Source organism: Orcinus orca, chromosome 19 (genome assembly GCF_937001465.1).
Source record: "Orcinus orca chromosome 19, mOrcOrc1.1, whole genome shotgun sequence".
Lineage (NCBI taxonomy): Eukaryota > Metazoa > Chordata > Mammalia > Artiodactyla > Delphinidae > Orcinus > Orcinus orca.
The window spans coordinates 28,849,447-28,876,927 of NC_064577.1; the positions used below are offsets into that span (position 1 = coordinate 28,849,447).

At 57.6% G+C, this 27,481-nt stretch overlaps 2 protein-coding genes and 1 long non-coding RNA gene across 11 annotated transcripts in view; 2 read left to right on the forward strand and 1 right to left on the reverse strand.

Annotated features, from left to right (window-relative positions):
* Positions 1–16,118, forward strand: part of ITGB4 (integrin subunit beta 4) — a 30,946-nt gene extending 14,828 nt beyond the window's left edge. The window contains exons 19-41 of one of the 4 annotated variants that reach the window (XM_033438501.2): positions 648–681; positions 858–1,049; positions 1,312–1,415; positions 1,731–1,789; positions 1,921–1,944; positions 2,951–3,099; positions 3,194–3,373; positions 4,215–4,363; positions 7,031–7,235; positions 8,033–8,190; positions 8,525–8,705; positions 8,851–8,988; positions 10,824–11,006; positions 11,094–11,225; positions 12,335–12,532; positions 13,061–13,297; positions 13,447–13,605; positions 14,031–14,180; positions 14,737–14,925; positions 15,008–15,163; positions 15,246–15,410; positions 15,489–15,596; positions 15,704–16,118. In XM_033438501.2, coding sequence (XP_033294392.1) covers positions 648–681; positions 858–1,049; positions 1,312–1,415; positions 1,731–1,789; positions 1,921–1,944; positions 2,951–3,099; positions 3,194–3,373; positions 4,215–4,363; positions 7,031–7,235; positions 8,033–8,190; positions 8,525–8,705; positions 8,851–8,988; positions 10,824–11,006; positions 11,094–11,225; positions 12,335–12,532; positions 13,061–13,297; positions 13,447–13,605; positions 14,031–14,180; positions 14,737–14,925; positions 15,008–15,163; positions 15,246–15,410; positions 15,489–15,596; positions 15,704–15,843 — 3,390 coding nt within the window. In that variant the 3' untranslated portion in view covers positions 15,844–16,118. The remainder of the gene's footprint in view (positions 1–647; positions 682–857; positions 1,050–1,311; positions 1,416–1,730; positions 1,790–1,920; positions 1,945–2,950; positions 3,100–3,193; positions 3,374–4,214; positions 4,364–7,030; positions 7,236–8,032; positions 8,191–8,524; positions 8,706–8,850; positions 8,989–10,823; positions 11,007–11,093; positions 11,226–12,334; positions 12,533–13,060; positions 13,298–13,446; positions 13,606–14,030; positions 14,181–14,736; positions 14,926–15,007; positions 15,164–15,245; positions 15,411–15,488; positions 15,597–15,703) is intronic. The other 3 variants (XM_033438502.2, XM_012535147.3, XM_033438503.2) reach the window with 3 other exon arrangements.
* GALK1 (galactokinase 1) lies at positions 16,094–22,544 on the reverse strand. Of its 5 annotated transcripts, none has more exons than XM_049702218.1 (8): positions 22,189–22,515; positions 21,138–21,327; positions 20,579–20,698; positions 20,240–20,375; positions 19,947–20,128; positions 16,735–16,885; positions 16,466–16,632; positions 16,094–16,377 (listed from the first exon to the last, which is right to left on the reverse strand). In XM_049702218.1, exons 1-8 carry the CDS (start codon positions 22,477–22,479, stop codon positions 16,109–16,111), a joined length of 1,506 nt encoding a protein of 501 aa, XP_049558175.1. In that variant the 5' UTR covers positions 22,480–22,515; the 3' UTR covers positions 16,094–16,108. The 5 variants fall into 5 exon arrangements, with proteins under 5 accessions (XP_049558175.1, XP_033294395.1, XP_049558176.1 ...); XM_033438504.2 differs by having other exon boundaries at positions 22,015–22,228; XM_004275482.3 differs by having other exon boundaries at positions 16,235–16,377; positions 16,470–16,632; positions 22,015–22,226.
* Positions 22,488–23,610, forward strand: LOC117203548 (uncharacterized). Of its 2 annotated transcripts, none has more exons than XR_007473542.1 (3): positions 22,488–22,593; positions 22,680–22,782; positions 22,886–23,610. It is a non-coding gene; the product is annotated as an uncharacterized LOC117203548 (long non-coding RNA). The 2 variants fall into 2 exon arrangements; XR_004486367.2 differs by lacking the exon at positions 22,488–22,593 and having other exon boundaries at positions 22,886–22,983; positions 23,241–23,610.
* Positions 23,611–27,481: the final 3,871 nt, after the last annotated feature.

The window sequence follows — 27,481 nt, forward strand, 5'->3', positions numbered from 1 at the left end:
TCTGCCAACCATCAGTGGCTGGATACCTGGGAGCCCCTGCCCGGGGGTCAGCCACATGCAAAGGGTCACGAGAGCTAACAGGGAAGGAAGGGCTCTGCCCGCCAGGAGCTGACAGTCTACTGGGGAGGAAAGACAGGAGACAGGAAAACATGGAGGACGGCATGCCATGGGATACTGAATTGTAGGGAGCAGAGACAACTCTCTGCAGTAACCCCCAGCGTTGTGGGATATTAGTGTGTGTTACAGAGAAAAAGAGTTCTGTGATCAAATACATTTGAGAAAGCGGTTTCTTCTCTGCAGGACTTCTCAGAGCCTTTGATCTAGTTGTATGAATAGTGAAACTGTAAGGGGAAGGAATTCCGTGCTTCCCAAATGGGTTTGATCACACAACCTTTACTTTCCAGAGTATACAGCAGGACCAGGGTCCCCCGGCACACATTTGGGGAACCCTCTGCCCCATCACCCTCTGTGTACCACCTTGTGTGCCACACACCTAGACCCCTGCAGCTGCCTGGATATCCTGGTGTCTGGGAAGGCACCTTTGCCCCCTCTGGACCGTTGGCGTGGGTGGCAGGTGGTGGTGGAAGGGGCTTACCTAGGCTGGGGTGGCTGTCTCAGCTCTCATCCTCACCCACCTTGTCTCCTAGGCCTGCCTGGCCCTTCTCCCGTGCTGCAACCGAGGTACGGGCCAGCATCAGCAGGGTTGGCGGGCTTCTGCCCGCTCTTTCTTCCAGCTGGGGTGGAGGGGAAGTGGGGGCCGAGTCTGGAACAGAGGTGGGAGGCCCCGGGGTCCCACCTGCAGGGGTGTGGTGGGGAAGGTCTAGGGAGCGGCCCAGTGTGAGGACCCTGTCCTGCAGGTCACATGGTGGGCTTCAAGGAAGACCACTACATGCTGCGGGCGAACCTGATGGCCTCAGATCACCTGGACACGCCCCTGCTGCGCAGCGGGAACCTCAAGGGGCGCGACACGGTCCGCTGGAAGACCACCAACAACGTGCAGCGGCCTGGCTTTGCCTCGCATGCTGCCGGCATCAACCCCACGGAGCTGGGTGAGGGCCAGGGCTGGGCACCACAGGTCTTGGCGCTGCCCTTAGGGCCCAGGGCACGTTCACCGCTGCTCCCAGGTCCGGGATCACACCATTCCTATTTTCTCTGGGTATTGGGTGCAGGCACAGGCCTGGCTGCCTTCTATCCTTCCTGATGGTGCTATAAGCCTCAGGTGCTCCCCTATCCAAGCATGGCTCCTGGACGGGGCTTCTGCGGTGCCCACTGTGCAGGGGGCTGACGACACCCCTCCCTGCCTGCCCCTAGCGCCCTACGGGCTGTCCCTGCGCCTTGCCCGCCTTTGCACCGAGAACCTACTGAAGCCTGGCACCCGAGAATGTGACCAGCTGCGCCAGGAGGTGGAGGAGAACGTAAGGGCCAAAGAAGCCGATCGCAGGCAGCTGGCGTCTCTGGGCTGGGTGTGAGCCAGGTGGCGGGAGGGCAGAGGGAAGCAGCTGGGGAACCTGGATTCTTCCAGGCAGGAAAGAAGGGCTTCCTTGGACATGTGCCTGGCCTGGGATCATCCTGGGATCTGTTCCCTGTAAATGCTTCCAGAAGGGTGGAGGCAATGTGCGTGCCCATGGCCACGCCCCCAGCCCACCCCGAGAGGTCCTCTGGGCCTAGATGGCTCTGGGTGGAGAGGCTCCCCCAGGGCCCGAGCCTCACAGCCCTTCCTTGTCTGGCAGCTGCACGAGGTGTACAGGCACATCACAGGCGCACAGAAGCTCCAGCAGACCAAGTTCCGGTGGGTCCTGGGTGCCCGGGGTTGGGTGAGGGTGCTGCCCATATAGCCAACGCCAGGGGATCTCCCCCAGGCAGATCGTGCCTCCACCCCAGGGACCACCTGGCTCACGTTCCCCACTTTGTCCTCCACAGGCAGCAGCCCAATGCCGGGAAAAAGTGAGTCGAAGACACACAGGTGGGGTAGTACCAGTCCCAAGTACCTGCCCCCTCTGCCCCCTCCCCCACCCCAATCTCCATCTCCATCTTCATCCCACTGGAAAGGAGGGCTGTCTGTCTGTCTTTGGGTAGGACCTTCATTGAGCAAATATCAGTATGAAGCCCTCACCAAAAGCCAGCCCCCGTACTAGAACAGGAAAACCACAGGGAACCAAGCAGACCCAGTCCTTGCCCTCGTGCCGGCGAGAGCCCCCTACCCAGTACCCGGGATAGCCCGGTGCCCAGCTGCAGCCCTCCTCCGACGCCAAACGCCTTGATCCTGGAGGCACCGCTGGGTGCCAAGAAGATGGTCCAGTGGGTGACACACCTCCTTCCCAGTTCCTACCCCGAGTCCCAGCCCCGCCAGGGGAAAAGTGGGGGTGGGAACAGCATGTAGAGAGGACAAAACTGCGTGCGCAGTAACAGAATGCAGCTCTCACTGAGCACATCACCTTCCGTGAGAACCATTTAGACCAGCATTTTGAGTGCTTACAACGGGCCAGGCCTTGTTCTAAGGGCTTCATGTGTGTGGTTCTCTTATCCAAGTAGGTACCATTGCTATTCCCGTTTTATAGTTGAGGAAACCGAGAATCAGAGAGCTTAAGTAGCTTGCCCAAGGTTACCTAGCTGTTAAGATATAGAGCCAGGATTTGAACCCAGGCAGTCTGGCTTCAGGGCCTACACCCTTCGCATCTTTGCTGTCCTGACTTTACTTTTGCTTCAGCAGCCCTTCTTGGTGAGGTGGGTGGGAGCAGTAGCCTCATTTCACAGATGAGGATGCTGACTGCAGGGTGAGGGGGCCCACCACGCTGGGACCAGCCTGGGCCTCTAGGACTGTCTGGTTCTGATGACTGCCTTTTGCTGCCTGGAATCTTGTCCCCTGATGGAGAGAGGACAGGTAGGCGGGGCGGGACGAGTGCCAGCCTCCTGGCCAGCCTGACACCTCCCCACCCAACCCCGCCCCCAGGCAGGACCACACCATTGTGGACATGGTGCTGATGGCGCCCCGCTCGGCCAAGCAGGCCCTGCTGAAGCTGACGGAGAAGCATGTGGAGCAGGGGGCCTTCCACGAGCTCAAGGTGGCCCCTGGCTACTACACCCTCACTGCAGACCAGGGTAGGTGGCCAGGCTCCCTGTGCCCCTCCCTCTCACCTCCCACCCCTGTGCGGCCCCCTGACCCCCATCTGACGTCTCCCCACCGCCTGCCCAGACGCCCGGGGCATGGTGGAGTTCCAGGAGGGTGTGGAGCTGGTGGACGTGCGGGTACCTCTCTTCATCCGGCCTGAGGACGATGACGAGAAGCAGCTGCTGGTGGAGGCCATCGACGTGCCCGCGGGCACTGCCACCCTCGGCCGCCGCCTGGTCAACATCACCATCATCAAGGAGCAAGGTTGGTCAGGGTGGGGGGAACAGGGGGGCCAAAAGGGAGGCTCTGGGGTCCCTTGTTCCTCCTCAATCCAAGTGGAAGTGGGGCCTGGCCATGTGGCCTAGGCAAGTGACTTAACCTCTGAGCCTTGGTTTCTCCATCTGTAAAATGGGTATCAGGCTCTTGTGAGGAGTGTGTGGCTGTACGTCTCTGCACAGTGCCTGGTAGTAAGCACTCAGTGTGGGAGCTTCTCTTATAATCACCAGAGGGTGCTACGTCCTCCTGGAGCCATTGCACATCCCTCTCCTTGTTCTTCCCCTATGGCCTTTGAACTTGGGAGACTGAATGGGGCCCCCCTAGGATGGCAGGGCATCAGAGCAGGAAGGGGACTGGGGCCTCCCTCTGCCCAAGCCTATCTAGAGGGGTGAGCAAGGCGTCACACCACTGTCACCCACGGTGCCTTCCCTGCTGGTTCCTCGGGGAACCTGGACTTGTTGATAACCATCTTTCCGGCACCCGGAGGGTCTGTTCTGGTCCCTGACCCCTCCTCCCCACCTGCTCCAGGACCCCAGGAGGGGGGGTCCAGGACTTAGGCCTACTCTGCCTCAGCTCTCAGTCTCAGCTCTCATGTCTGGTCTTGCCCCTGCCCGGCCTCCTTTCTCTGCCCTGACCCTTCCAAGATGTTAGTTGGACACTGTTCCAGCCTTGTCAACTTTTCCTGGAAGACTTTTCCAGCCCCTTCCTCTGCCCTTCCCCAGAGAGGGGTGACAAGCAAACTCCTGGAGTCTGGGCTGGGCCAGAGGGAGGGCGGGGGCTGAGAAGGGACTGTGGCCAAGACCCCTGACCGGTGCCTGGCTCCTTGCAGCCAGCGGGATCGTGTCCTTTGAGCAGCCCGAGTACTTGGTCAGCCGCGGGGAGCACGTGGCCCGCATCCCCGTCATCCGGCGTATCCTGGACAATGGCAAGTCTCAGGTCTCCTACTGCACGGAGGACAACACAGCGCAGGGCAACCGGGTGAGTCTGCACCACGGGGTCAAGGGCACATCCCAAGGGCCCGGTGCAAGCAGGACATGGGGGCTGCCTGAGTCTGGATGCTGGTGGTGCCGCTGGCTGGCCTCCCAAGGACATATCCATCTGCCCGGCCACCCTGCACTGGCACCTAAAGTGCCAGTGACGCCCTGAGTGGGGTCTCATCATGTCTAGACCATCCATGTCCCCCTCCCAACATCCCAGGATCCACCAGGACAGCCAAACTCTCCACAGAGAAATAGACACCTCCGTCTGCCCCTGTCCAGGGACTCTGGGCTTCTTGACGTGGAATCACAGACCCCATGTCCCTGGGCTGTCATTGCCGGGCAGGCCGTCTCTGGGCCGTGCCACAGGAGCAGCCCTTCAGGGCAGGGAGGGCCGTGTGGTAGGGCAGTGTCCCCTTTATCACTGGGCCCCAGTCTCCGGGAACTGCCCAGTCCAGGTGTGGGTGTGCTTGGATTGGCGTACAGGTCTGTTTGTTTTTCTAAATTTATTACCAACATTTTATGTTTTGTTTTGTTTTTTGGCCATGCCGCATGGCTTGTGGAATCTTAGTTCCCCAACCCAGGGATCGAACCCGAACCCGGGCCCATGGCAGTGAAAGTTCAGAGTCCTAACCACTGGACCGTCAGAAAATTCCCTATTACCAACGTTTTTTTAAACTAATTTTTATTGGGGTCTAGTTGATTTACAATGCTGTGTTAGTTTCTGCTGTCCAGCAAAGTGAATCAGTTATACCTGTACATACATCCACTCTGTTTTAGATTCTTTTCCCATATAGGTCATTACAGAATATTGAGTAGAGTTCCCTGTGCTATACCGTAGGTTCTTATTAGTTATCCAGTTTATACTTATTACCAACATTTTAAAACTAAAAATATTCACATCAAAACTTCACTCAAAACGTAATGAAGTCTAGTCTCACTGGCCCACAGGCCCAGCCCACTTGGCAATCATGGGAGCAGGTGTGCACTCAGAGGATCCCGACACACACCCTATTCTTTTTATCGGTGGGAACAGCTCTCATTACTGCTCCAGTGCTCCCCATAAAATCTCCAAAGAGGAATTTGGATGCCCAGAACTTTTCACTGAATATTATAGAGATTCTGGCTATCCTGTTATGCTTTTACAAAGATCCTTTGGGATTGAACTTTTTTTTTTTTTTGCGGTACGCGGGCCTCTCACCGCTGTGGCCTCTCCCGTTGCGGAGCACAGGCTCCGGACGCACAGGCTCAGCGGCCATGGCTCCCGGGCCCAGCCGCTCCGCGGCATGTGGGATCCTCCCGGACCGGGGCACAAACCCGTGTCCCCTGCATCGGCAGGCGGACTCTCAACTACTGCGCCACCAGGGAAGCCCCTGAACTATTTTTAAAAACATTTTTTTTTTCAACTTTTTGTTTTGAAAAGCTTCAGCCTACAGGAAGATGGAAAGACCAACAAAATTAGCACCCATTTACTCTTTACGTAGATTGACCTTGCTTTTTTTCTTTCTATATAGATGTATACGTGCGTGTGTGTGTGTGTGTGTGTGTATGTATATATATATATATGTATACGTATTTATAGCTCCATAACTGTAGAGAGAAAGGGAGAGAAGGTGTGTTTGGTTTACTTGTGTTGGCTAAACTATTCAAGGTAAGTTGTAGACATCACATAGACCCTAAACCCTTCTGCAGGCGCCTGCTAAGAACAAGGGCACTCTACATGACTACGACAGAATTACCTAACTTAAGAAATGTCACATTGTCCTCATAACTAATAATTAGTCCATATTCGGATCCCCCCATGTTCACATGTCCCAGTAATGTCCCCTATAGCTTTTTCCCCCCAATCCAGGAACCAATCAAGGGTAGGACATTGTATTTTGTTGTCATGTGTCTTTAGTCTCCTTTAATCTAGAATAATTCCCCGGCTTTGTCTTTTGTCACCTGGACATTTTTGAAGCATCCCCCCCCGAGGTCAGTTGTCTTGCAGGCAACTCCTGCTTTTCTTTCTGGGTTTTTGTAGCGTTTGAGTTTGTCCCTCTCTGCACAGCGCGGCTGGCTAGCAGTGCCTGGAATTGAATGTTAGTTTGCAGTGCCACCTAGTGGCGTCATGTGACGGGAGCTCAGGAAAGCTCTGGGGCATTGGGGAAAAAAAAAAAAAGCTGGAGATGTTAGAAGCACCCCACCCTGGAGGCATGGCTGGGGGCTGTGGGATCCAGACTTTGGACCCCCAGTGCGGGGAACAGTTCCTCCCTCCCGGTCTGGGGCCTGCAAATCTCAGCTCCCCCGGCTGAGTGCCTGCCTGTACGGGACCCTCCACATCTGCATCCCTGTCTCTGTGCCTTGGTTCAAATGCTGGTGAACCAAGCAACCACAACTACCTGTGTGAACCTGGGCAAGTTTCTTCACCTCTGTGTGCCTCAGTTTCCTCATCTGTAAAATGGGGACAATAATATCTCTACCTCACACTGCCCTGAGGAGTAAACAAGCTAATATTTGTAATGCGCTTGACGTGCAAGAGGTGTTGTAGAAACATAAGCCATTCCGTGTCCACGTGGGACAGTCTGTGTGTGAGGGTCTCTGCGTTATCTGTGAGGTTGGGGTGGGGTGTGTGGCCGTTACTCATTCTCCCAGGCCTGGTCTGACCCTGACCCCTTCCCACTCCCAGGACTACATCCCCACAGAAGGCGAACTGCTATTCCAACCTGGGGAGACCTGGAAGGAGCTGCAGGTGAAGCTCCTGGAGCTGCAGGAGATGGACTCCCTCCTGCGGGGCTGCCAGACCCGCCGCTTCTACATCCAACTCAGCAACCCCAAGTTTGGGGCTCGCCTGGGCCAGCCCCAGTCTGCCACTGTTATCATTGGGGACCAAGGTAGGCAGAGTCTGGAGTCAGCTTAAGCAGGGCTGGGGGCTTCTTGACAGTCTTAGCAAGTAAAAATACAGGACGCTCAGTTAAATTTGAATCTCAGGTAACAACCACATTTGTAGTATAAGTATGTCCCATGCACTATTTGGGATGTACTTATCCAAAAAAAGTGTTTGTTGTTTATCTAAAATTCCAATTTAACTAGGTATCCTGCCTTTATCTGGCAACCGTACTCTCAATCAGAGAGGCTGGGGTCATGTGGCCACCGGCCTGCTGCTGGCTGTGAATCCCACCACTAAGGGCCTTAGCCCTTGGACTTCGGCCTTAATTCCAGCTAAAATGCAGGTGTTTCCAGAAGGGGTGAAACAGTTCTTATGGGTCCTGAGAACTGTATAGTGGGGTCTGTGAGCCCACCCGGAGAGGAGGCTTGCCGAGAAGATGGGGCAGGAGGCGGAGTCTTGGGGTCCAGGAATGATGGAGGGCGTTGGGAGGAGCCAGATGTTCTCACGTGGGACATACCCTTGGCTGCCAAAGGGAGAGAGCAAACTCGTTCCTCCTTCTCATCCCTCCAGAGACCCTCCTGGGCACCCCCAAGTTTGGCAGGATGCCCTGTGCTTTACTAATGGGGGCACCAGCCCTCTAGAGACCCCCTTTGGCAGGTCTCAGTTGAGGGGGGTGCAGGGAAGGAGCGTTGATGTTTTAACTGGGCTTCTGGCGCCCCCTGGTGGCGACGGTGGGTTCCTGCCCCCCTCAAAAGCGAGGTGTCTCAGATGGCTGCCCTGCCCTGGTTTGACCCACTACAGATGAACTGGACGGGAACTTAATGGGCCAGACCCTATCATCACCCCTACTCCCCCGGGGTGACCTGGGTGCCCCACAGAACCCCAATGCCAAGGCCACTGGGTCCCGGAAGATCCACTTCAACTGGCTGCCCCCTCCTGGCAAGCCAACGGGGTACCGGGTAAGGTAGGGGGCAACGAGGGTGGTGGATGGGCGAGGCTGGGCACATAGCAGGGAGGTGGGCCACCGGGGGGCAGAGGGCCCTTGAGGGAGAGGAGAGGGCATGCTTGGCCTCAGTGGACGGGGGAACCCCCATCTGTGCCCCGGGGGGGAGAGACAAGTTCCTGGACTGTGGCCCCACCACCCCAGAAACACCTCTGCCCTGCCCCAGCCCTGCTGTGTGAACCTGGCAGGTCACTCGGTCCTGTCTGTGAGCAAAACAAGGGCAGGGCTCAGTGGAGGGACGATCAGCTCTGCCAGCTGCTCCCCACTGACCAGCCCCGCCCTGGGAGCAGGTGAAGTATTGGATCCAGGGTGACTCTGAGTCCGAAGCTCACCTCCTCGATAGCAAGATGCCCTCGGTGGAGCTCACCAACCTGTACCCGTACTGCGACTATGAGATGAAGGTGTGCGCCTACGGGGCGCAGGGCGAGGGCCCCTACAGCTCCCTGGTGTCCTGTCGCACTCACCCGGAAGGTGAGGCCTCGCCTTTCTGTCCATCCACCTGTCTGCCCCCCAGCTACCCTGATGCCACCGTGCCCAGCCCTGTCCCCCGACCCCCTAGAACTCTGCCCCCTCTCTGCAGCTGACAGCTCTCTTCCTGCATCCCCTTCCCCTCCAGCTCCCAGCGAGCCGGGGCGTCTGGCCTTCAATGTCGTCTCCTCCACCGTGACCCAGCTGAGCTGGGCTGAGCCGGCCGAGACCAATGGCGAGATCACAGCCTATGAGGTCTGCTATGGCCTGGTCAACGAGGACAGCCGTAAGGATCTGGACCTCTCCTTCTGCCCCCAGGGAGGGGGCAAAGAGTGGGAGGAGGTCACAGCGTCCTGGGCAGTGGATGAGCCCATATGTCTGACTGCCTGGGGCATCGTTAGGTCTGTGGTCAGGTTTGGGCTGAGCTGCATTCCAAAGCCAGGCCCAGAAGCTCCCAGGGCGGGTAGGGATGGAGGGCCTGAGATTATATATGTGCAGTGGGGTCACAGGTCCAGGGCTGCCTGCCCACGCAGGTAACTAGAATGGCTCAATTCTACGCGGTTCTCTTAGGGCCAGAGTAGAGTCGACAGATTTAGCAAATAAAAGCAGAGGACGCCCTGAACTTCAAACAGACAATTTTTCTAGTACATTTCATGCAATATTGTATCTGGCAGCCCTAGGCCAAAGCACCTGGCAGAACTGTTATTTTTCTCCCAGTCCTGGAAAGGGGAGGGACCACCCCTGCCAGCTGTCAGGATGAGAAACTATTTGAGGGAACTTGGTCCCACCTCTCGCCTGGTGCGGGGCCCTTCTCCTTGCGCTCTCACCTCCGTTTGGCCCATCTCAGGGATGGAGAGATGAGTCAGGCTTACCACCCCCAGGGTGGCCCAACAGGGCCGAGGGCAGCAGGATTGTTCTGGGTCTCAGGCTCCTTGCCCTTTACTAGCCTGGCTGACCAAGCACAGCCTTGTCAGCAGCTGCATCACATCCTTGGCTCATTCTGAGTTTACAACACCTGGTCCACCCATGGACCACTGTCAGGAAGTGTTTTCTGACCCAGCCTTTAATCCCAGGAATGACTGATGGTTTCAGCCCACGGCCTTAGCCTGCTGAGGCCTCCGCTGTGTCACGAACGAACGTGCGAGGCAGGCCCGAGGGCATCAGCGACTTCGGGGTGGCCCCCTTCCCTTCTCCCCCTGGTGGACAGAGATGAGAGAGGGCGGTTAGAGACCTCCCCCGGCTGACAGCCCAACGTCAGCCCATTCTTGGAGCACAGCTGTTTACTTACCAAACAGCATCAAGGGACTTCCCTGGTGGTCCAGTGGTTAAGAATCCATGCTTCCACTGCAGGGGGCACGAGTTCGATCCCTGGTTCGGGAATTAAGGTCCCGCAGGCCACGCGGTGGGGCAAACAAACAGCGTGAAGCTTAGCAGGTGTTGTTTTTCCAGAGCCCTCCTTTGGACCCCTGGGGAACTGGGACATTTTCTGGTCTCCCAGACGTCTTCCAACATAGAGGGCCCCATCTTGTCACATGGGGGCCTAGGCACCGTAACTTGCTTAGAGCAGCCTGGGGTCTCTTCCTTCTCTCTCCCAGGGCTTGCGTCCACCCTTCTAGGTGTGGTGGAGGAGAGCTGCTTCCCCTCTGCTCTCGCCCTTAGCTCTCACAGGCCTCAGCCTGTCCTCAGGTGCAGGTTCAGGCCTGCCTCTCTCTTCCCGTCCCTGCCCAGGTGACCAGGGCAGCCGTGCATTTGGGATTTGGTTGTGGACAGGGAGGCACAGGTGCTGAGGGCGCCCAAGCCTCTGGAGCCAGCGTCACGCAGACGCACATAGACGCAGGACCCTCTACCAACTGGTAGAGGTGACAGTGGGGCCGACTTGAGTCTAGTCTGTCTCTGCCACTTAACTTGGCGATGAGCCGCGTGGAGCCTTCTCTAAGCCAGTCACACCCAGGTTCTCAGGGCTTGGCACGCAGCTGGGTTTCAACAGTTGCTCGCTCCCTGACTCGTTCCCCAAACTCCTGGGTGCAGTTCAGGGGCTGTGCAACAGTCCTGGTGCACCAGAGGCAGGGATGCACCAGGCCAGAAGCTGGTGACCCCTCTGAAGCACTCTCCCTGTCCCAGGACCCATCGGGCCCATGAAGAAGGTGCTGGTGGACAGCCCCAAGAAGCGGACGCTGCTCATCGAGAACCTGCGGGAGTCCCAGCCGTACCGCTACACGGTCAAGGCTCGCAACGGCGCAGGCTGGGGGCCTGAGCGGGAGGCCATCATCAACCTGGCCACCCAGCCCAAGCGGCCCATGTCCAGTGAGTGGCGGGTGGGAGGCACAGGGCAGACAGGGGCGGGCAGGAGGCCGAGGCTGGGGCCCTGGCTCACCCGCTTCCGCCCTGCAGTCCCCATCATCCCGGACATCCCCATCGTGGACGCCCAGGGTGGGGAAGACTACGAAAGCTTCCTCATGTACAGCGATGACGTGCTCCGCTCCCCGACGGGCAGCCAGAGGCCGAGCGTCTCTGAGGACACTGGTGAGTGGGCCTGGGACGCCTGCGAGGAAGGTGGGGGTCCTGGGTAGAGGGTGGGGCCGTCACTGCTGTCCAGAGAGAGCCAAGGGGCCAGTGAGCACTGGGCATGACGGTCACACCAGAAGTCCCCTCTCAGCCCCAGGCGAGCATCTACAAAGCCGACGGTTTGGCAGGCACCACACTGGCTCTGGGTACAGGGGGGACAGAGCCGACGTGGCCCCAGTGAATAGTGTGCACGTCTGTGAGGACAGGCAGAAAGCCATGTGCTTGGGGCACATGCACACAGGCTCGTGCACATGGGACTGGAATCACAGTTTTGAGACTGGAGGGCTCACCAGCAGTGCCATGGAATCGGGCCACCTCCCAGGGACAGGGCTATGTGGGAGGAGGCAGGCCGGGCTCTGGGGCCCACAGAGCAGTGTCTCCCCACGCTGGCCCTGTACAGTGTGACGCAAAGAGCCCTCGACCGGGACTCTTGGGGACTCAGTTTTAGCTCTGGCTCCACTGCAGGAATTCAGATGAATCACCCTCTCTGTGCCTGTTTTCTGATCTGAAATGAGATGCCAATCACACACTACCATTAGTGAAAATCCTTCAGGATTTGTATTTTCTTCCATCCTTGCCTATACCAGGCCTCCATGGTGTCAAGCCTGGGTTTAAGGAACCCAAGCCCAAGGGTCTTGAGAGTTTTGAGGGTCTGAAGTAAAGAGCAGCTGGTATGCAGCAGGTGCCCCAGCGCAGCTGCACTACACTTGGCTGCCTGTGACGCACTCCGGCTGCTGGAACTGCCCCTGGGAGGCCGGCAGGGGAGAGCTCACTCCCTCCGTTATCCAGATGGGAAACTGAGGCTCAGAGCAGGGAGTCCTCACAGCTGGTGGCAGAGCCCAGGCTCTAGTCCAGGGGTCTCCCCTCGCCAGCTGCAGCCCGGGCCGCCCTCTTCCACCTCTCGGGCGAGGGCCTCACCGGCCACCGGGCTCCCCGGCACACACCCGGATCCCAGAGAGCCAGAGGACGGGCTCACGTCACAGCGCCGCCCGCCTCCTCCCCCAGCCCCTCTGTGCAGCCGCCCGCGCCCCCCGGCGGTGCCAATGCGGCCCTTCGTTGTTCCCAAGGCGGCAGCGGCTGGAAGTTCGAGCCCCTGCTGGGGGAGGAGCTGGACCTGCGGCGCGTCACATGGCGGCTGCCCCCGGAGCTCATTCCGCGCCTGTCAGCCAGCAGCCGGCGCTCCTCCGACACCGCCGAGCCGCCCCGCGGGCCCCTGGACGACGGCGCCGCCGATGGGGGCGCGCGGGGTGCCGGCGGGGAGGGAGGTGACCGGCCTGCCCTCACCCGCACCCACCTAGGCTCGCTGGTTTGCTGCCTCTGGGCTCCAGCCAGAGCCCACCGCGGCCAGGCTGCCCGGCTGCCACCCCAGAGCCAAGGGACCCCAGGGCAGGCGCTGGGGCTCTCCCCAAAGCTAGACTGCCCCCAACCTTCCAAGTCTGTTGTGTCCAGGGCAGGCCCTGGTGCCCAAGGAGACCCCTCAGAGGCCTCAGGGGAGCCAAGGGCAGGCGTTTGGGCTCTCCCCAGGGCAGGGCCAACTACAGGGGCAGTGAGTCCCCGGCTGAGGTCAGCGGCCGTCCATAGGGGCGTCCTGCCGGGCCACAGGACCTGAGTTGCAGATGCCTAGGGGGCCCTTGTACTCCTCCAAGGACCTCTATCCCTGGCGGGCCAAGGGAAGCAGGTTGTTTTTATGCCAAGGGCCCCCAGAGGGTAGGTAATCCAGGGAATTCCCAGGGCGCCCCGAGGGGCTCCAGGTCTGGTGCGGGCCGGTCCGGTGACCCTGCTCTACCCCACAGAGCACCTGGTGAACGGGCGGATGGACTTTGCCTTCCCGGGCAGTGCCAACTCCCTGCACAGGATGGCTGTGAGCAACGCCGCCTACAGCACCCACCTGAGCCCACACCTGCCCCACCGCATGTTGAGCACATCCTCCACCCTCTCGCGGGACTACCACTCGCTGACCCGCCCGGAACACTCGCACTCGTCCACGCTGCCCAGGGACTACTCAACCCTCACCTCCCTCTCCTCCCAGAGTGAGTACCCGCCACCTCCCCTGCTCTCCCCTAATCCTTCCTCTCTTCCAGCTCCTGGAGGCTCGGGCTGCTGGCCTGCCGTCCCCCTCCTGCCCATCCTCTGACGTGCACACTTCCTGCCCTCTCACTCTTGTTTTGTCCTGCCCTAGGCCTCCCTCCCATCTGGGAACACGGGAGGAGCAGGCTTCCGCTGTCCTGGGCCCTGGGGTCCTGGAGTCGGGCTCAGATGAAGGGGGTCCCCCACTCCGGGGACTCCAGAGACTCTATAATCCTGGCTGGGCAGCCAGCAGCACCCTCTTGGGGCCCAGGTAGTACAGGGGTGGCCATCCTGTGCCTCCACAGCTGTTCTGCACCATCTGTCACCAATCCACCCACCGCCGCCGCTGCCCGTGCCGCCTTACCCTCCATTCCATCCACATCAGCGCTGGTGCCTAACGCAGCTTCTGTCCTCTGGGGGTGCTGGGCTGGGGCAGGAGAGGGGCCAGGCCAGCTGAGGAGGGTGGGGCCGGCTGACTCACGAGCTCACCCCTTCTCGGCACAGGCAGGGCCCGCACCCACGTCCTGCACAGGACATTCAGGAGGTGCTGAGTGGCCTGGACAGGGTGTTGCAGGGCCAGTGGGCCACCTGGGCAGCGGTCCATGCAGGCGCCAGAGCCGAGGGCGGTCAGGGCTAGAACTAGGACTCCTGCCCAGACACCCCCGACACCGGCTGACTGTGGCCTCCTGTCTCCAGGCTCCCGCTTGGCTGCAGGTGTGCCCAACACACCCACCCGCCTGGTGTTCTCAGCCCTGGGACCCACGTCTCTGAAAGTAAGCTGGCAGGAGCCGCAGTGTGAGCGGGCGCTGCAGGGCTACAGCGTGGAGTACCAGCTGCTGAATGGCGGTGAGGCACGGCTGCTGTCGGGCTGACACACGGGAACACCCGACTGTCAGGAATCCACCCAAGTCCCTTGAACACTAATGCTCCCCCCACCACCCACCTTTCTGAGAGAGTCTCGCTCTTCTAAGACTCCCACTGCCTCTTCTGATGAGTCCTCATCCACCTCCCTAGGCCTCTCTCCAAATCATTCCCACTGCTAGGTTTTACCTAACAAGGCCTCACCGGCCTAGGGACCCAGGGCCTCTGCTGGCCTATGACATGTTTCAGGAGTCGGGAAGTGGTACTTCCGTGGGCAGACACACCCGCGGCAGCATGCCCTGGGCCCATAAACGGCCAACATACACAGATGGGATTTCAGGTGCCACTCATCCCTTGTATAGCGTACAACCTGAACAGCCAACCATACTATACAAGGCTGACCCACCTGTACCCCAGCCACAGCTAATGCTGGGTGGGTGGTGGCTAGGTCTCGACAGTAGCCTAGGGAAGGGGTGGGATCAGGCCGGGGATAGGAATGAGGAATGCTGCTGCTCTGCTACCTGCCTCCGTCCCCACCCAGGTGACCTGCATCAGCTTAACATCCCCAACCCCAGCCAGACGTCGGTGGTGCTGGAAGACCTCCTGCCCAACCACTCCTACGTGTTCCGCGTGCGGGCCCAGAGCCAGGAAGGCTGGGGCCCAGAGCGCGAGGGTGTCATCACTATCGAGTCACAGGTGCACCCACAGAGCCCTCTCTGCCCCCTACCGGGTGAGTTACCCCCCTACCCTGACAGTGGTCCCCCCATCTTGTACCCACAAACCCACCGACACCCTTCCTCTGCTGTCCCCAGGCTCTGCCTTCACTTTGAGCACGCCCAGCGCCCCGGGCCCACTGGTGTTCACCGCCCTGAGCCCAGACTCTCTGCAGTTGAGCTGGGAGCGGCCGCGCAGGCCTGATGGCGACATCCTCGGCTACCTGGTGACTTGTGAGATGGCCCACGGAGGAGGTGCTGCCCGCCCCAGGGTCAGGGGGACCAGGGGGAGGGTGGAGGGGGAGCCACCGAGGCTAAAGGCATCTTCCCTGCCCAGAGCCAGCCACCACGTTCCTGGTGGATGGCGACAGCCCCGAGAGCCGGCTGACGGTGCCAGGCCTCAGCGAGAACGTGCCCTACAAGTTCAAGGTGCAGGCCAAGACCACCCAAGGTTTCGGGCCGGAGCGTGAAGGCATCATCACCATCGAGTCCCAGGCTGGAGGTAGAGGCCGCTTCACCCCTTCTCTGGCCACACCTTCTCCTGGCACCACCCTCTGACTGGCCCCTCTGCCCACTCCAGGCCCCTTCCCACAGCTGGGCAGCCACTCGGGGCTCTTCCAGTACCCAATGCCAGGAGAGTACAGCATCACCACCACCCACTCCAGCACCACTGAGCCCGTCCTACTGGGTGAGTTGCCCGGCGGGGGCTCCTGGCTCTCCCGGGGGAGCACAGCGCCAACAGAGGAAAGGGGGTTGGGGACCCAGGTGGACCCTTCAACACCTCTTCCCCTACAGACGGATTGACCCTGGGGTCCCAGCACTTGGAAGCCCATGGCTCCCTCACCCGGCACGTGACACAGGAGTTTGTGAGCCGGACACTGACCACCAGTGGAACCCTCGGCACCCACGTGGACCAACAGTTCTTTCAGACCTGAGCCCCCGACCCCCACCTCCTCTCCCTGGCGCTGCCTCAGCTACTCCATCCCTGGACCCCTGGCGACCAGCCCACTCGCATGCTGATCGCAGGGCCGGTGCCTCTGGCCACAGAGCAGGGGGTAGGTGTCCTCTGGGAGGCACGAAGTGGTCCCGGAAGGCCCTTCGGCTGCCCTCCTACTCTGGGCCCAAGCCCATTTGTAACCAAAGAGCTAGGACCAGCATGACAAGGTCCCAGCTTTGTTCTGTACTTAATAAAAGATTTTGCTACTGCTGAGCTCTGCCCTGTCCATGTTTCTGGGGCCTGCCCAGAGCAGGGGAGCAGTTCTTATACACACCTTTCTCTGATGCCCAAGCACACATCCACCTCTGGAGACAGGCAGGTATCAGAGCCAGAGGTAATACAAGTTTATTGAGCACCCAGGTTGGAGGGCAGGCCTGCCGTGGGCCGGCCTGGGAGGGCCTCACAGGCACAGCACCTGGGCGCCGTCGGCCGCCTGGGAAAGGTAGAAGGTGGCGGTCCCGCTGTACTGCCCCTGTAGGAGGGACGGGTGGGGTGGGGTCTGAGCACAGCACGGCCCTAGGAACCCATCTCTCCCGCTCCCCCCAGTCTCTGGCACCTACCCACCTGGATGTGCTGCATCACTAGGGAAGCGGCAGAGGCCTCCAGCAGGGTCACCGTGCAGCCACCAAAGCCACCGCCTGTCATGCGGCTGCCATAAACCCCGGGCGCAGAGAGCGCAGCCTCCACCAGCTGATCCAGCTCGGGGCAGCTCACCTCGTAGTCATCCCTGCAGAGAGGACACGGGGGGAGGCGGGAGGCCTTGAACCAGCCCCATCCGGCACAGGGGACAGCCTGTGACCAGGAGGTGATGGGCACCCGGGGATCTCACCTGAGCGAGTTGTGACTCTCCACCATGAGGCGGCCGAAGGCTCTGTAGTCGCCGCGGCTCAGGGCGGCTGCTGCCTGGGCTGTGCGCTGGATCTCACCCACCACGTGCCGCGCCCGCCGGAAGGCCTCCCCGCTCATCAGCTCCCTGCCAGCTGGGGCGGAAAAGGAGTCAGCAGACCCACCATCCACCGCCTCTGGGCCCCTGTGGACGTGGAGGAGGGGCACGATGGCTCCAGGGCGCTGGCTGGGGGGGGCGGGGGCATCTCCAGTCTGAGACCTGGTTCTGACCAAGCTGTGGGTAGAACCTCGGGTTGGTGACCAAGGTTTCAGAGCCTCCCCTCCTCGACTAGAAAAGGGGACAACCGCCTCATTTGGCGCGCAGGGGAGGCTGAGCAGACACATGGAGTGCCCCCAGCAGGGCGCCTGGCACACAGTGGGGGCTCGATAAACAGCAGTTTGAGCCCCAGACTCAGTGCTTCCATGGTGCGTGGGACACAGTGCTGCCTTCAAGAGGCCAAGACAGAACAGGAAGGAAAAGTCCTGCTGGTGTTTTTGCTGGAGTTAACAGCGAAGCCTCCGAGGGCCAGGGCTCCGGAGTTGGGATACAGACCAGGTCTGCCCGGGGCACCCCAGGGAACCAGCAAGCTGTCCCACTGGCTAACGCTGAAGCCGGCAGAGCAAGCTGAGTCGCTAACGGCAGCCCCGAGCGCTTAGGACTTTACAACTTGACTCTGGGCGCCAGAGAGGTTTTGGGAGCAGGGACGGCATGGAGCTGAGCTCTAGTTGACGAAAGTGACTGCCTTGCGCAGAGGGCCCTGCTGGGAGAAGCCAGCGCCGGGAGATGGCAGCTGTTAAAACAGTCAGAGACCAAGAGAGGCCGGGTGTGGGGAGGAAGGAAAGGCGGGCAGGGATGACTCAGTGTCCTGAAGTTTCAGACAGCAGTGACAAGGGTGAGGAAATAACAGAAAAGGGGAAGTCAAAAGGAGAGGCGTCCAGGGGCTTCCCTGGTGGCGCAGTGGTTGAGAGTCTGCCTGCCAATGCAGGGGACACAGGTTCGAGCCCTGGTCCTGGAAGATCCCACATGCCACGGAGCAACTAAGCCCACCCACCACAATTACTGAGCCTGCACTCTAGAGCCCGCGAGCCACAACTACTGAGCCTGCACTCCTAGAGACCGTGAGCCACAACTACTGAAGCCTGTGTACCTAGATCCTGTGCTCCGCAAGAGACGCCACCGCAGTGAGAAGCCCGAGCACCACAATGAAGAGTAGCCCCCGCTCACCACAACTGGAGAAAACCTGCGTGCAGCAACGAAGACCCAATGCAGCCAAAAATAAAAACAAACAAACAAACAAACAAAACAACCCATCACAGGGACTTCCCTGGCGGCGCAGTGGTTAAGAATCCACCTGCCAATGCAGGGGACACGGGTTTGAGCCCTGTTCCAGGAAGATCCCACATGCCGTGGAGCAACTAAGCCCATGCGTCACAACTACTGAACCTGTGCTCTAGAGCCCGCAAGCCACAATTACTGAGCCTGCACGCCACAACTACTGAAGCCCACGCACCTAGAGCCCGTGCTCCACAACGAGAAGCCACCGCAATGACAAGTACGCACACCGCAACAAAGAGTAGCCCCCGCTCGTCACAACTAGAGAAAGCCTGTGTGCAGCAACGAAGACCCAACGCAGCCAAAAATAAATAAATTTATATAAAAAAAAATCCATCACGGTGTTAGGTGTGATTACCAGAAAACGGTTAAGTAAATTACAGTGCACCTAGATGCTGAAATGCTATGTAGCTTTAAAAAGCCATGTTGATGACAGGCCTTTCATGACATAGAGAAGGGCTCTGAGATAATGTTAAGTAAAAAAAAAAAAAGGGCAGGTGGCAACACTGCGTATACTCAATCTTGAGAATACAGATGTTGAAACTAACATAACATTGTAAGTCAGGGATATTTCAATTAAAAATTTTAAAACTGGGACTTCCCTGGTGGTACAGTGGTTAAGAATCCGCCTGCCAATGCAAGGGACACGGGTTCGAGCCCTGGTCCAGGAAGATCCCACATGCCGCGGAGCAACTAAGTCCGTGCGCCACAACTACTGAGCCTGCACTCTAGAGCCTGCGAGCCACAACTACTGAAGTCCACGTGCCACAGATACTGAAGCCTGCACACCTAGAGCCCGTGCTCCACAAGATAAGCCACCGCAATGAGAAGTACGCACACCACAACGAAGAGTAGCTCCCGCGCGCCACAACTACTGAAGCCCATGCACAGCAACGAAGACCCAATGCAGGACTTCCCTGGTGGCACAGTGGTTGAGAGTCCGCCTGCCGATGCAGGGGACACAGGTTCGTGCCCCGGTCCGGGAAGATCCCACATGCGGCGGAGCGGCTGTGCCTGTGAGCCATAGCCGCTGAGCCTGCGCGTCCGGAGCCTGTTGCTCCGCAACGGGAGAGGCCACAACAGTGAGAGGCCCGCATACAGCAAAAAAAAAAAAAAAAAAAAAAATGCAGCCAAAAAGAAAAAAAAATTTAATTAATTAATTTTAAAAAAGATACAGATGTAGAAAAACACTGGAAGGAAATATACTAAAATGCTAATAGTGGCTATCTCTGGGTAGTGATCTTATAGCTTGTTATTTTCTTCTTTGTACTTTTTTTTTTTTTTGGCTGTGTTGGGTCTTCATTGCTGCACACGGGCTTTCTCTAGTTGTGGCGAGCAGGGGCTACTCTTCGTTGTGGTGTGCGGGCTCCTCATGGTGGCTTCTCTTGTTGCGGAGCACAGGCTCTGGGCACTCAGGCTTCAGCAGTTGTGGCACATGGGCTCTAGAGCGCAGGCTCAGTAGTTGTGGCTCACGGGCTTAGCTGCTCTGCGGCATGTGGGATCTTCCCGGACCAGGGCTCGAACCCGTGTCCCCTGCATTGGCAGGCAGATTCTTAACCACTGCGCCACCAGGAAAGTCCTCTTCTTTGTACTTTTCTGTATTTTCCATGGTGGATACTTAATCCTCACATTAGAAAAAACAATATGGAGATTTCAAGCAGTCCTAAGTCAGCAGTGTTGGGGGAGTGGGCAGAGCTTGGCAGAGGTCCCTGGAGGTGAGGGGACGTACATCCGGGTCAAAGCCACAACGAGAGCCCGGAAGCCCCCCTCACCCCAGGGTGCCCAGCCATCTCCAGGACACAGTGCACCCAGCCAGCTCTCACCCTCCAACTCCTCCAGCTGCACCTCACGAAGGCTCTCCTTGCCCAGCGCCCGGGCCACTTCTTCACACTGGCGCCGCCGCAGGGGATACTCGCTGGAGCCCAATGAGTGGCGGACGTTGGAGTTGGTGATGAGCACAGCCAGCTTGGGATCCAACAACGGCACCAGGCTTGTCTCCAGGGACCTGGGATGGAGATGGAGCCAGGAAGATGACAAGGCCAAGCGTCTGTTTGCCGCACATGTTTCATCCAGGAGCTCTCCTACAAGGTGGGAGGGGACAAGGGGAGCCCCTGACCTGCAGTCAATGAGCAACGCGTGGCCTTTCTGCCCCAGCAGTGCGATGAGCTGGTCCATGATGCCACAGGGCACCCCTGCGAAGCTGTGCTCAGCCCGCTGACACACCCGGGCCCGGGCGGCTACTGTCCCCGAGTCTGCAGCACAGGGCAAGGTGGGAAGGCTGGGGCCCAGGAGGGGGCGCTAGGGGTGGGAGGGTGGGAGCAGCCCCCAGTGTGTCCAGTGATACTCCAGGGAGATTCCCCACCCACTCCCCCAAAGCCACAATTGGGGTAGGAAGCTCTGATCACAGGACCTCAGGGAAGGAGGGCTGCGTTGGGAGCTGGGGTCTAGGAGGTACCTGGGCAGAGCTGCTGCAGGAAGGTATACGTGGCCACTTCCAGGGATGCTGAGCTGGACAGCCCACCCCCCAGGGGCACTGAGCTGACCACCACTGCACTGAAGCCAGGGAGGGGGGCAGCTGCAGGAGAAAGAATAGATGACGGTAAGACGGGCCATCTGGGAGGATGAGCACAAGAAGGGCATGTATCCTGGTATAAAGGAGGCAACTGCCTGGCAGCTGCTCCTGGGGAACTGTGTCTCAATTGTCAGAGGCCACCAACCTGTTGGGCCAAGGGGTCCACCGCCCTCCATCCTCCTACCCTGAGGTTCCTGGGACACAGACTCCTAGTTCTCCTGGTTTAGGGCTCTGGAGACCAACGGGCTGGGGTTTGAACCCTGGCTCCTCCAATCGTGTCATGGGCAACCCAGGGCAAGTTCTAGAACCTCTGGGGGCATCAGTCTCCTCACCTGTACCATGGGGATGCTCCACGCTGCATGCCTACCCCACAGTGGATTAGATGAGCTAATGAGCTTTGCGGCTGAGAGACAGGAATTTGACCCAGGCCTGGGCCCCATACCTGGGTAGTGCTGAATCACTCCCTTGACGTAGTTGGCCCAGTGGGGGGCCCCAGGCTCCAGGGGCCGCTGGGTTGTGGGCAGGGGAAACTGCAGCCGGCGGGGCTCGTCGGCATCCTCAGAGGTGGTAAGGAGGGAGATAAGCCCATCTGCCCGGGGGCTGCCCACCAGCACAGTCCCAAGCTCCAGTGCCTGGCAGAAGAAACAAATAGTATGCAAAACTTCCACTACCAAGGGGCCAGGGACAGACAAGGAGGTGACCTCCAGGCTCAACATGAAGGGAATGGGGAGTGTCTCAGGGAAGAGCCTGCATGTCCATCTGGCCTTGGGGGGCTTGGGTCCCACCCCATAGGTCTTCAGGGGCAGGGCCAGTGCAGCGGGAGTGCAGACCTGGACTCTGCCCTAAGCGTGGGCTCCTGGCTGTGGGTCAGTAGGAAAACAGAATCAGACGAGCTCTTTCTGACGCCTTCCCATTTTGGAAGATGCACAGTGGGATGGACATGGCCCCAGGCTAAGGCAGCTCCACCTCAGCTGTGTGACCTTGAGCAGATCACTAGCCCTCTCTGTGCCTCCATTCCCTCCTCTGCGAACTGAACGGGCCGGACCGGGAGGCTTAGGGCTACTTTGCCTCGGTTTACAGTTGAGCCCCGTTCCGCATCCCCCCACAATCTGAGGTGGCTCCCAAGGAGATGGCGAGGATCAGCGGTCCATAGCCTACTTCCTCGCGGATTCCCCGTTTCCTCCCTTCCAACGTGTGAAATGCCCCGTCCTAGGGTCTCTCTCACGTGCTCATCCCCCACACTCGGCTGGAGTAAAATTTCGGAGCGGCCCGCCCAACAGTGCAAGCGGGGAGATGGCGCCTCCCCCGCAGCCCCTCACCATGGGCAGCACCAGGCCCTGGTTGTAGTCCGTGTGCTCCCCGATGAGGTTGACGCGGCCCGGGGCCGACACGGCCAGCTCGGGCTCGGCCCCGAACTCCTCCAGGAAGGCTCTCCGGGCCTTGGCCAGCAGCTCCCCGGGCTGGCGCTGCTCGGAAGCGGCCATGACACTCACCCTGCGGCTCTGCCGGGCGCAGTCGGGTCGGCTCGGGATGCTCGGGGCGGAGCCGCGCTGCGTCGGCTCACACAGCTGCACGCACCGCCCCAAATCGGGCCGCGCTGGCCCCGCCCCGCCCGCGGTTCCGGCCCAATCCACCAGCTGGGCGCGCGGGGCGGGCTGGCGGCGGGCTTTCCAAAGAAGTGCTGGGCGCCCAGCGGGGCGGGTATTGGCCGGCCCGGGACATCTGAGCTGCTCTTTCCTGGCCCTGGTGACCCTCTCTGTGTCCACACCCATCCACCCAGCCATCTACCCCAGCCGGAGCAATAGAGCTGGCCTCCCACACCTGGGTTTCCCAAAAGGATCTCCTAGGTCCTAAAGTCCTGCAACCGTGAGAGGTCACCAGCCTCTGATCAGAAATCTGTAAGAGGGCCGCCAGACAATCAGTGTAAATACAAATAAGGAAAGCCAAGTGTGGTGGAGTCACTTTCTACACGCTTCTTTTCTAGAGTGGACCTGCTGGCCCAGCTCCTAGCAATGGAGGAGTAGGGAGGGTGGAGATGGACAGCAGTGGGCCCAGCCCCTCCTGGAAGGACCCACCCAGCTGCCAAGGTAGGTTGGTCGGTTGGCCCCAGCAGGTGCTTTCTCAGCCTGGAACCTTGGTCCCAGGGCCTGGTGCCCCGAGTCTGACACTAGCCACCTCCTCTCTCACCAGCCTGCATCCTAAACCTTCAAGCTGTCCCCAACACCTCACTGGATGCCTGTCCACAGTTGGCCACCCCATATGAAACCTTGGAGGGGAAAGGCTGAAATGTAAGCAGACTCTTCGGGATCAGAGTGGGGGTTTTGTGGAGGGTTGCAGCCAGGGTAGCTTGGGGTCTGCTCAGGGGGTTGCCCCAAGAACATTCAAAAGTCAGCTCTGAAAACTCCTAGAAGTAAACATAAGGTTAAACCTTTGGGACCTTGGCTTAGTCAATGGTTTTTTTAGATATGACACCAAAAGCACAAGCAACAAAAGAAAAATACGTAAATTGTACTTCATCAAAATAAAATACTTTTGTGCATCTAAGGACCACCCCATCAAGAAAGTGAAAAGACAACCCACAGAATGGAAGAAAATATTTGCAAATCATATTTAAGGGACTTGTATCAAGAATGTATAAAGATGGCTTCCCTGGTGGCGCAGTGGTTAAGAATCTGCCTGCCAATGCAGGGGACACGGATTCGAGCCCTGGTCCTGGAAGATCCCACATGCCGCGGAGCAACTAAGCCCGTGTGCCACAACTACTGAGCCTGTGCTCTAGCGCCCTCGAGCCACAACTACTGAGCCCACGTGCCACAACTACTGAAGCCCGCGTGCCTAGAGCCCGTGCTCCGCAACAAGAGAAGCCACCGCAGTGAGAAGCCCGCGCACTGCGATGAAGAGTAGCCCCCGCTCGCTGCAACGAGAGAAAAGCAACGAAGCAGCAACAAAGACCCAACGCAGCCAGAAACAATAAATAAATTATATATAAAAAAGAATGTATAAAGAGGGACTTCCCTGGTGGTGCAGTGGCTAAGAATCCGCCCGCCAATGCAGGGGACACGGGTTCGAGTCCTGGTCTGGGAAGATCCCACACGCCGCGGAGCAGCTAAGCCCTAAATAAATTTTTTAAAAAAGAAAAAAGAATGTATAAAGAGCTCTTACAACTCAATGGTAAAAAGGACAACTTAAAAATGGGCAGAAAGACTAAATATAAGGCTTGGGGATCAATAAAGAAAAGGTTTAAAAGCTTGAAAAAAATGGGCAAAAGATTTGAACATTTTTCCAGAGAAGATATGAAAAGATGCTCAACATCTAGTCATTAGGAGAATGCAAATCAAAACCACAATGAGGGGCTTTCCTGGTGGTACAGTGGTTAAGAATCCACCTGCCAATGCAGGGGACATGGGTTCGAGCCCTGGTCCAGGAAGATCCCACATGTCATGGAGCAACTAAGCCCATGCGCCACAACTACTGAGCCCATGTGCCACAACTACTGAAGCCCGTGTGCTTAGAGCCTGTGCTCCGCAACAAGAGAAGCCACCACAATGAGAAGCCTGCACACTGCAACAAAGGGTAGCCCCCGCTCGCTGCAACTAGAGAAAGCCAGCCAACGAAGACCCAACGCAGCCAAGAAATAAACAAATTAATTTTAAAAAAAAAAACCCACAATGAGGTAGTACTTCACATCCATTAAGATGGCTTAAGTTAAAAAAAAAAAAGACAGAAAATAGCAAGTGTTGGTGAGGATGTGGTGAAATCAAAACCCTCATTCACTGCTGCTGGGAACGTAAAACAATTCAGCAGTTCCACAAAATGTTAACCATAGAGTTATCGTATGACTCAGCCATTCCACTCCTAAATGTACACTCAAGAGAAAAAATATATCCACACAAAAACTTGTACATTAATGTTCATAGCAGCACTATTCACATTAGCCCAAAGGTGGAAGCCATCCAAAAGGGAAAAATGAATAAACAAAATGTGGCCTATACAAGGGAATATTATTCAGCCATAAAAAGAATGAAGTTCTGATACCTGCTACAACATGGATGAGCCTTGAAAACAGTAAATGAAGGAAGCCAGTCACAAAAGACTACAAACTGTATGATCCTGTCCAGACGAAATGTCCAGAAGAGGCAAATCTATAAAGACAGAAAGTACATTAGTGGCTGCTTGGGGCTGAGCGGAATGGGAGAATAAGAGGGTGTTAGGAAAGAGTACCAAGCTCCCTTTGTGGTGATAAAAATGTTCTAAAATTGACGGTGGTGATGATTATCCGTATCTGTGAATATACTGAAACCACTGAATTACACACTTTAAATGGGCCTTTTGAGCACTCCTCAGTAAAGCATTTTTTGGCATAGGCAAAATAAAACAAGACAAAACGGTGAGTGGCCCTTGCGGCTGGTTGAAATGGAATTAAACTCACAAACCATGTCTCCCCACGAGGCAATGACTGGAGAAGCCTCCCCGACTCTGCGCATCATTTTCCCACCTCAGCTTTGATGTCCAACAGCTCTGAGCCCAAATCTTTGCCCTTACTGTTGTGTGATCTTGGTCAGATGACTTAACCCCTCTGAGCCTCCGTTTCTCATCTGTAAAGTGGGGCTAGTGTGTTTCCTTCCTAACAAACAGACTGTTTCAAAAGGAAGTGAATGAGGTCATCTTCATAGAGTGCCCAGCCCTGCCTCTGGCACTTGGTAAGCACGGAATAAATGTTTACTATTATGATCAATCGTCCATTAATACAACAGACATTGTTGGACTCTCCAGCAGGCAGTGGGCCAGATAAAAGCCTTGGGCTCTGATAGGGAGGCAGTCTCAATCTGACCCTCGCCCCACCCTGACTGAGATAAATGCTCTGAAAAAGGAATAAAGAGCTTTCTGGGAATTCTGATCACTAGGCGGCCCACACCCCTGTTTATTTCCATTGTTGCATTTTGATTGAAAACACCCCCTTTGATCCATAGTCATCATTTGTATGTTTCAGTTGTTGGAAAACCTGATTTGACCCAAGGGCAGGTGCTCCTGATGGCTCACTCTGGACTCTGAAACACTGATTTCATTTGGGAGACCTGTTTACTCTCAGTGTTTGAATCCCATCTAGCATGTTACATAAAATTTGTTCAGAAGAAAGTCTGCCTCTGACCTTTGACCCTCCCTCCCATTTCCTGGCCAGATGTCACAAGACTGGGGGGAAGGTGGCACCTTAAAGGGGACACTGTCACCCAAAGTCTGTCCTCTGCTCTGCTGGCCAAAAAAACTTACTTGTATCAGAGGAACCAGAGCCAACTGTCACACAGGACTGAGGTGTCATGATAGAATTCTCAGTAATAGCCCCCACGGGGACAAATTATCCAGTGGTGGGAATACCACCCGTGCCAGCTGAGTGCCCAGTGGCCTAGGCAAGCTGTTTGTCCAGGTCATGGCGAGACCGGGCCCACCACTGAGGACAGGTGTCCCAGAGGCAGCTCTTCTCTCCCAGAGTCCGTGTTTGTCCCCACGCTCAATTCTTAGCCCTTGGGACCTCCCTGCTGGACCCAGTCTTTCTTCATGCAGTGAACGTCTGTGTACTTCATGCAGCTCTGGCCTCTCCACTGCAGTTAAAGACTGGTTTCCTGATGGGACTGGGATCCACATCTCCCAAGCTAATATCTACAGTCTCTGAAAATGTTTGCTCTCAGCAGATGGCTCACGCTTTCACTCATTCTGGGAGGTTCTTTTTGTTGTTCCCAGGGGGTTAACCTATCTCCTGATTTGGGCCCCCTTTGCCCTTCTGCTACATTAATGATAACAGCTTCTGTAATATTGATAACACTAATATCAAGCTTGTGGTAAACCCTGGTATCAGGGCTGAGATGCAGCCTGCAGGGCAGCACAGGTTGTTCACTACCAGTGCCTGTTCTGATTGGTCAGTGCTCTGGACTTCTGTTTTAAAGGCACCAGACTTTGCACACATTGTTTCATTAAATCCTTACAAGCCTATTGGGTAGACACTGGTTTTATTCCCATTTTACAGATGAGGAAAAGAAGCACAAATGGGTTAAGGAACTCATCCAAGTAGGACAGCTGGGTCTTGAACCTGGGTCTGTCTGATACTGAGATTGGTTGTACTGTAACCACCCTGTCCCCAGGAGCACTTTGACCTGCTGCAGCCTCTGCTCTGCCAGCCTCTGCTTACTGAAGAATTAAAATCCAAAGCTCAGCCTCATAGCAAGGAACAGGAGGGGCAGCTGCTCTCCTGGACCCCTGGAGCCCCAGTTCCTACATGGAACCCTCCCAATTTGGAAGCCAGGCCAGTAACCAAAGCTCTTGGGAACCTGACTGATTCTTGGCCACCCATGCCAGAAGCAGATCCAGCCAGATGCGCTGTGGGGCTGCCAGGGCTTTGGGTTGGCCAGCAAACACGCCCAGAGTCTGTGCTGTGTGCCAGGCACGACTCCAGAGGCAGACCAGACTCAGGTCTTGCCTTTGGAGCACCGGGAGCTTCTTGTCCATCCCCGGCCTCAGATGCCCCGCTAAGAGGCACCAGCTGCAGGCCTCGTCTTTATTTGGTACCCCCACCGTGTCCCTGAAGCTCCTGCCCTCTAGGCTGACGACCACCCTGCTGATGGCTAGGCAGGGAGCAAATCCAGACTCACAAGATGCAGCTGCGGCTGTCTCTCCCTGCACCTCGCCCTAGGCACAGCAGCTGGCAGGTCTCCAGGCCACCGTGGGTGGGCAGGAGGACTGAGGCTGGTCAAAGGCAGGGCACTGAGGAGGGAGAGGCCCTTGGACTGTCACAGG